This window comes from Oreochromis niloticus, linkage group LG12 (assembly GCF_001858045.2).
Source record: "Oreochromis niloticus isolate F11D_XX linkage group LG12, O_niloticus_UMD_NMBU, whole genome shotgun sequence".
Classification (NCBI taxonomy): Eukaryota; Metazoa; Chordata; class Actinopteri; order Cichliformes; family Cichlidae; genus Oreochromis; species Oreochromis niloticus.
This window is the reverse complement of record NC_031977.2, coordinates 34,139,012-34,147,779: the sequence shown is the minus strand read 5'-3', so window position 1 is coordinate 34,147,779 and position 8,768 is coordinate 34,139,012. Positions and strand designations below refer to the sequence as shown.

Below are 8,768 nucleotides of genomic sequence, written 5' to 3'. Positions count from 1 at the left end.
TTCATATTAAAAAACCTAAAAAAGGCAAATGTCTTGCAATTTACTTACAAAACAGTAACAGTAATATTCCTTTCCACCGCTTAATAAAGCATCTATTGTGTGCTTATTAAGAACATTTCTCTCCATTTACCAGCTTTGTTAAATTCAACACGAGCTCTTTTCTGGGCACATCTGTAAAACGAAGCAGGAACTTCGAAAGAAGCGATTAATTTCCAGCACTCAGCAGTACGAGTTTTTGAGCAGCTCTTGAAGGAAGCTCAAAGTTCCCACAGTTTGTCTCGGTGAAGTTTGGTAAAAGCTGAGATTTTGGGCTTTCTTCCGTCTGGGGTTTTGCGTGTTTTGTCGCCAGGTTTGATTTTATTGAGGATGTGAGTGAGCAGTGAGTCACAACGATGTAGAAACTTCACCGGTGACGTGACGTGACGGTGATTTCCTTGATTTTGTTGCTCAAATTGTTAACTTGGTTGTTTTGGGAGAAGTCTGACATGCAGCTCCTCCTCCCCGAAAACTCATTTAAACTTTGATTTTTCTCAGCGAGCATCGACTCCTTATCGTTTCTCTGTGTCGCAAACATGCGGGAAAAGTTGTCACGATATTTTGGCGCGGAGGAGAAACTTGTGCGTGGACATAGCGGCTGGACTTCGGCGGCGGTCGCGGTGCTCCTGCTCGGGTTGTTCGCCTCGTCCTGCTGGGCAGAAGAAGCGTCATGTCACGGAGCGTACGACCTCTACTTTGTTTTAGACAAGTAAGTGAAAAGTGCAGACAGAGCTGGTGAACTCTAGATGACTCCTGTCTGATCGTGCTGCAGCAGCATGCATGCGTGTAGCTGCTTTTTGTTATGAACTCTGGTGTTTGCCTGTGGAGGACGAGCCGGTGCGCCCCTGGGATGATGGTGGGATAGTTTGGTTTGGGTGGACAGGTTTTCTGCGACCTGATTAGGAATATGAGTTTTCAACATATCCTGTATTTTTTGCAGACTTCGTATAAATTTGTGGCACTATAAGGTTTACAGTGGGTTACTGTTACTGGCCGAAAAAACACTCGGGTCAGCATGCGTTATCGAGATGAAGTGCTACAGCCAGGGGCTTACCTAAGGGAGGGGGGGCAAAGGGTTGTTTAAAGTGATGGGCCCCAATTGGTGCCTGCTACTCCACTTTAGTTTCACTGCAAACTTTATACTCTCTACTCATTCCATTTATTTCATTTTATCTATTATTTTTCACATTTAAAAAAATAAATCTACTTATATGTGATGCTGTTTTGGTACTGAATGGCACTTTTAGCTATTTTCTTATTTCCCAAGGGGGTCACATGGATTCCCATGTGAGAGTTGGCAGTTTTTGCAGCTGATGAAGTCTTAGTTTTAATATCCAAACATCCAGTTTGGAGTGGCCTGGCCTGAACTACCTCTGCCTGAATCCCATCTGTTGACATCAGCAGCAGGCCCCATTAATGCTGATTTGGCTGACTGGGGTAAAAATGTGTTGTTACAGAAGTGGGATTGGACAGGGGGAGGGAAACGTAACAAACTAAAGCACTTTAAAATGGAGCGAGTTATGGTAAAAATGAATTGACATGTTATGGTCAACTATACAACTGAAACACAATAATCAACTGTGAAGTGATGGAGCTAACAAAGTCCAGTCTGGTTGCCGTCTCACACACACACATCCATGCATGTTTTAAATTCATGTTTGCAAAGAGACAGTTAGGAGTCATCTAGTTTTTGCATCAAAGATGTCATCTGTTCTGGTAACATCAACAACACTCAAGTTGTTTGGCTGGGATTCAAAGTGGATTTCTAACTATTGCTGAAGTTTGTGTGTGCGAGGCGACTGATGGATACAGTCAGCTCTAATGAAGCTTCCCTGTGCTTTGAATATACTGTTGTTTTGCTAGAATGCTTAAAGCTGTGGATGTAAAAGACCTTATCACTAAAGGTGATTACAAGTTCATTTGCCAAGACTCACAGTATAAAGAAGGAATATGCATGACAGCGTGCAAACTGATCACTCCTGGCACATGCTTACTTTGGTGTTGTTATGGCTAGCTGGATATCTTTTACATTCTTTGGAGTCTGCTACAAGTGGAGACTGGTTCATATTCAAAGTGAATAAGCTGCCGGCACGAGTCTGTGTTCAGGTCTACTGATATCTCAAAAATGCATCAATTAGATCCTGGCAGGAGTTTACTAGTGTGATAAAACCTGCTTCTGTATCACATTTTCTTTTTCCAGAAGTATAACAGTCTTTATTTTCTTGATACATTTAGGAGAAGACTACAGCAGGTCGGGGAAGTATAAAAGGTTATATATACTGTGTTAGCATCCCGTTCATTCTCACAACAGCAAATATGTCAGCCCTAACTGTGGCTTAAGAGTCATGTACATAGTTATGCAAGGCAAATTGCACAACAGTTTAAATGATGTATCACATGAATTACAGCATGACAAAGGATGATAGATTAGTAACTTCACTCATTTCTGTTGCTGCTGCATCACAGGGTTTTGAAATTGGGCAGTGTGTAAAATCTCACTGCTCAGAAGTTTGCAGATTGCAATCAATAAGTTGTGTTTTCTTTCACCTCCCAATTCAAGTAGATAATCCTAGTTATGGTGGTCACTGTAGGACAAACAACTCTGACCCCCAGTCATCTGTAGTCACTGTCAGTCTGCTGTTTGTTTCATCTGTCAATATGCAAAACTGTAATATGCAAATATGTAAAGCCTTGTGAAAGTCAGTGGAGCTCACTTTTGTCCAATGATTCAGGTTTTGATATTAGGCTTCAAACTTTCCTTTTTACTAAAGCATATAGTTAGGGCTGGATTAGATGACCCTGAATCCTTTCTTAGTTATGCTGCAGTAGGTGTAGGCTGCTGGGGAATTCCCATCATGCACCATATATTTCTTTTTCAGTCACCTTTCTCACTCACTGTGTGTTAATAGACCTCTCTGCGCTGAACCATACTTGTTATTAATATCAGGCTCTCCTCCACAGCATGTCTTTGTCCTGTCTTCCTTATTTCTCCCCAACCGGTCGCAGCAGTTGGCCCCGCCCCTCCCTGAGCCTGGTTCTGCCGGAGGTTTCTTCCTGTTAAAAGGGAGTTTGATGTCGCCAAAGTGATTGCTCATAGGGGGTCATAAGATTGTTGGTCTACTATACAATATAAAGCACCTTGAGGCTACTGTTGTTGTGATTTGATGCTGTATAAATAAAATTGAATTGAACTGATACTGAGGTGAGATGTTGTGAATATCCTGAACCTTTCTGTCAGTGACTGTGAGCCGGCGTTTCTGAAGTTTTGGACTCAGACACTTAGTGAATAAACTCTCATACAATGTGAGGATGTAATAGCACTGCTTATCAGAGACATTTAGACTCGGCTGATATAATTTTACCTTCTAACCAGCTGTTGTTGTTTAGCTGGCTTGTTGTCAGCTGCATGTCTAATCTCCTGTTAGTTTTCAGTGTGAAGTTTTAATCTGAACTATAACTAAAAAGTGGAAATGGAAACTGGGATTGCCTTTTAATGTAATGTAGAGCCTTCAGTTGGTCTGCAGCTGCAGGAACTTTGGATGAATTAAAAACAGCAGATGATGATTATGATGCATTGGCAGTTTACAGTTTATGTCTCTGGAGATTTCATGACAGGCCTTGAAAAAGGCCTCTGTTTGGCTGTTCGGCTGTAAAAAACTTTGATAAATGTTCGGGACTAAGGTCAGATATGTAAAAAAAACAACAAGTGAACTCGAGATCAAGCCTGGGCTGTGACCGCTCAAGTGAATGATACTCTCGGGCTGTGTCTTGGTTACGTGGAGTATTGCAGTGCCTCGTGGTTGCATGTGGTGAAGCGAGTACTGTGACAAACCTCATACCACCACACAAGCGTTACCGTGACCTCATCCAAATTTGAACAAGTAGTTTCGCACCCTGAACGTTAACCAGACTTTAACCATAACATCTATGCTATGTTTAAAGAGCATAGTTGGTAACATGTCAATAACATGTCATGGGCTTTTTATAATGTTATCATTCTGGGAAATGCTGAAATGTTGAGAAGAGGAAGAATGAAGGTTTCTCACCTGTTGCTGTGTTGTTTCATTGTTTCAGTATCCATAGCAACAACTATCTGATGTGACAGCAGAGCATCTTCTAATCAATTAATTAATGTCTTTTAGTCATTGATTAAAGTCTTGACTTAAGTCTTTAAAACCTTTTTTATGTGACAGCATCAACTAGTGTGAGTTTTAACACATATAACCTTTCTTATCCTCGAATACCATCAAAACCACCCTTATGGTGCACCGACAAACCCAGTGCAAGCAGCTTCGAGCAGATGTTGATGCTGCGTTACTTCCTGTCTTTCGCTCTCTCACAGCCCTGCTGCAGACATCACACATGCAGAGACTTCACAGCCATATTCAGTTCAGCAAAACTGCTTTGCAGAAGTAGTGCCATGCAAAAAGACCTCCTGTATATGAAGGAGAGTTTACAGCCTTGACAGCAACTGTTTTTAATCCCATCCTCCCACGGCTTGGACATGTGCCATCATGTTGAGTTGAAACACTGCTCGCCTGGCCGTTTTGTGTTTGGCCCACCCTGCCCTGGATAAAATTGCATAATTACAGGATGATGACCAAAGTTTTTTGGCACAGTTTTGACGGCGTGCACACAGCTTTGCTGGTTCAGCATTTCTTTTTTATAAATTTGCCGAATCTGTTGGATTTACAAATGCAAGTTTACATGTTTGAAATGTAAAAAGTCTGAACTTTAGTGTTTGTTACTTGTCAGCTTGCAGTATCTCTAAGTTTACTTTATTTGTGCAGCTATGATGGCTCTACTTTAGGATTTCCTGGTTGAACTGATAAGACTGTGCAGTAATGTTTGTGGCAGCAATCAGTGCCTTACTTTCTTCTTTCAAAACCCTTTTCAGAGCATCTGTCAGTCACACAGTAACACAAATCATAATCCTTTTGGACTCTATTAGGGAACCAACATTTACAAGTGAGCTTCCTGTTTTATAAACTAGCAGTTGAGTCCAAAAACCCATCGGGCAAGTGTTTACTGAAAGTACAGAGCAAGAGAACTGAGAGCTACTTTCCCATAGACTTCCAGTAGTGCAGTCACCACTGCAGGCCATTAGATAAAATGCTGGTTGGTGGCACTTCTGCACTAGCTTCACTTTTTAGCCTCACTTTTCATCTTTTTCCATTCACACTTGGCAACCAGCCTGTACATCCTCAGTGTGATGTCAAAGAAAACCAAACACTGATTGAAATGGTTTCTATTCTGTAACCAGTGGATTGAGCACACTCCACCTGGAGCTGTATTAGCCTTAAAGATTTATGAACATAAAAGACAGGTATTTCCAGCCTGTTAAATCATTCTGAGATAGTTTATTTAAAATGGAGGCTAGCTCAACACTATGAGAGCGACCTCTGCAAACTCCAAAAGCAAGAAAATCCCTGCAAAAGGTGCAACAACACACCAGCTAATCAAAACAGGTTGAAGGAGGAGATACTATCAGCTGATGCTGTATGACCCTGCAGCGCTCGCTAGTTAGACTCCATATCACAGGAAGAGCAAACAGGAGATGGAAATTACTGATTTGGTTACTTGGTGGAAGTGACTTCCATCCAAGTGACTTCTTCAGTCTCAGCGGACTGCAGGTTTCCCCAATCTTATAAACAGTACAATGACTGAAACAGCCCACTGAAGGAACAATGGGCTGGGAGGTCAGTTCCTGGGGAAACCTGCAGTCAGCTGAGACTGAAGAGGTCACTTGGACGAGTGACGAAATGTTTCTCCCACTGAAAACGTCCAGATGAACAGAATCAACTTTTGGGATTTACTTACCTGGATGATTGAGCACGCATCAAGATATGCAAATTAATCTCTGTGAATTTTGGCACCAGGTTACAAGAGCAAACCCAAATGTTAATACACCAAAAAGAAAACACTTAGAATAAGATGTTTTTGTATTGTTATGAACACATAAGTAGATTAAGTTGGGAGCTTAATGCAAATAAACATTCAAAATTGCTCATTATAATTTTTTTAAAACCAAAGATGACAACAACTTAAAACTTGTTTGTTTGCTCCAGCCAGTTATCATTAAACCCAAGCATCGCACTGAACAAAGACGATGACATTGAGATCCTCCAGAGGTGATTCTCATCCCTTTAACTATTAAACCAATGTTTAGCCACAAAGAACTGTCTTGTAATTATATGCAGAGTCACCAGCGTTGTCAAAGTAGAGTGAAACTTCTTTATTCTTGCCTCCTTCCTCCGCTGTGTGTGACCTTGTCTATGGGCAGCAGGGAGGAGAAAGAGGTGGCATGAAAGATGAGCCTCCTAACGGTCAAACTCTTCTTTTTTATGTTCTCCGTACATACATAGAATTGTAATTATTGGTTTAATTACCTCTTTGTCGTTATATCAAGGGCACATTTTACACACTTTGTTCATTGTGGTCAGACCGACTTACTGAGGGGTGAGAGGGGCCAAGGGCTATAGGTTCACACCCACCTTGGAAAATTTATGTGTCATTTTTGGCAATTACCAACACTTAATTAGTTTTAATGAGACAAAAGACAGTAGAACAAGCACTCGCACCTTATTCCATCTTTCTCTGCACTTCTCATCTATGTCACGACACGGGCCTGTCAGACATCGGAGAACTCCAGTGTTACAAAACTGCACAAACTGCACTTAATCCAGTTATTAAGTTAAATTGCATTCAGTTGCCTCAACCTCTACCCGGTAACTTCCTGTTAAATTTCAGATCTGTTGGCCAACTACATTTGTAGAGAGGCAAGCCTCGTGTGAACGTTCGAGGATTCTAACAGCTGAAGTGGCTGCTGTAGTACACAGACTTTGCACAATTATCCAGCATGTGGCTGGTGTTAAATGTCCAACTGTGGTTGTGGTACAAAGCACAAATACTGTACAGTATTTTACTCCCCAGCACACAATCTGCTGCAACCGATGAGCTGTGAGCTGACTGTTGTTTTCTTGTTTTCAGGTCTGGAAGCGTTGCTAATGACTGGCGTGAGATATATTCCTTTGTGAAGAACCTTACTGACCGGTTTGTGAGGCGAGTATGATATTTTCCTATTTTCTCACATTTTATGGATGTTTAAAAAGAAAGAGGAATAAGTTGGGGAAAATGGAAGAAGGCCTTTTATTCTGTTTTACATCTGTTTGACATCAGCATGGTGGTTTTATGGGATAAATGTCTATCACTCAAGCGCTCACACCGTTACTTCCAGCCAGTTGCACTGATTTAAATGACTTCCCACCTGTTTTACAAACTATCATTGTGCAGAATCTATGGCATCCGTCTTGCTCATAATTCATTAAAAAGACAAAACGGCAGAAACCGGCTTGAAACGTTCAGCTTGCATAACGTTTGAGTCAAACGGCGCCTGCCAGCACAGTACAGACGGTAGCGACCCAGCCAGAATGAAGTGGTTGGTTGAAGAAAATAGCAAAGGCACCAGGTGGGAGTGGGTGGCAGAGAGGAGCAGTCTTCTGGGCTGTGAGAATGGCCATTTGCACCAGGGGGGGTCCGGCTCCACACTTATCCCCTGCTTCCACCACAGAACGGCTGACAGGCAGACAATGTACAGTAAAGCAAAAGAACACTGGAAGGCGATGAGGACAATCTGCTAAACAATGCTCGCTCACCAAGAGCACTTCTGTTCCGCCATGTGGAGCAAACTGGACTACTTCATCACCCCCCTCTCCACCATTCTCAAAGAAAAAAAAACCCAACACCACCCTCTGATTTGTCCTTGGCATCAACTGCGTCTTTATCCCAAGTCTTTCTTAGAAATAAGAAAAGATCCCAGTATTACTAAAGAGGTACCAAATAACATCTTAAGCTCCAGTGAAAACCTAAAGTTCGACGTTAAGTCACCACCCACGATTTCTCATCTGTGACTTGCGCGCGGTTAGTTTTTAGTCCACATATGACTCCTGAAACTTGCAGACAGGATGTGGATGTATACGGCTGCTACCGCTCCCTGCCAAATCTGGCCGTGTGGCTTAAAGATTGTGCTATCTTTGCGGGGGAGGATCGCGACTGGGCCATGTGTCATGTGGGTGAGAAATATCAGCACCTCTCCTTATGCTCTGAAGGCTTCGGATCTCTGAAGGAAACACTTAATTATCTGAAGTTTAACTCGCTCTGTGGGATGGCATCCGTGTGCTTTCTGTCTGTAGCAGAGGTGGGAAGTAACCGAGTGCATGTAATTGAATACTTACCAGAGTACTGTTTAAGCGACGCAGAAGTACCCTTACTTTGGTTACTTATAGCATCCTGTGATTTCACGGTTGCACGATGTTTTTCACCCTAAATTGTGTCGCTGATTGGAACGACGAGCTCTATCGCATCGCTATTACCTTTATGCACAGGATAAAAACTTTAAGGTCAAGCTTGCAGCGTGAGATACTTCTGTCTTTCAGTTGACTTGGACGTTTCGCTCTGCAGCTCGCAGTTTGTCTGTGGTCTGGTCTTTTTTACACCATCAAACAGTTGATGCTTGAAAAGCTAAACTGTAGGACACCAGCCTCACGATGACACGTCTATTTTTCCAGTACTCCTTTATTTTAATTTAACAGGAAAATGTGTTACAGTGAACGCCACATTTAGCATGAATGTCTCTCAATGCGGTCACTTCTCAAACCCACTTCCTTGTAATCCTATTTTAGGCGGCTGTTGGCAGAAATATTTCTTTCATCATTAGTATTTTTAAAATAAAA

At 42.0% G+C, this 8,768-nt stretch overlaps 1 protein-coding gene across 1 annotated transcript in view; it reads left to right on the top strand.

Annotated features, from left to right (window-relative positions):
• The first annotated feature begins 243 nt into the window (after positions 1 to 243).
• antxr2a (ANTXR cell adhesion molecule 2a) overlaps positions 244 to 8,768 on the top strand; it is an 82,958-nt gene continuing 74,433 nt past the window's right edge. The window contains exons 1-3 of the mRNA XM_005451508.4: positions 244 to 425; positions 535 to 745; positions 7,027 to 7,098. Of these exons, the coding sequence (XP_005451565.1) occupies positions 573 to 745; positions 7,027 to 7,098 (245 nt within the window). The 5' untranslated portion in view covers positions 244 to 425; positions 535 to 572. The remainder of the gene's footprint in view (positions 426 to 534; positions 746 to 7,026; positions 7,099 to 8,768) is intronic.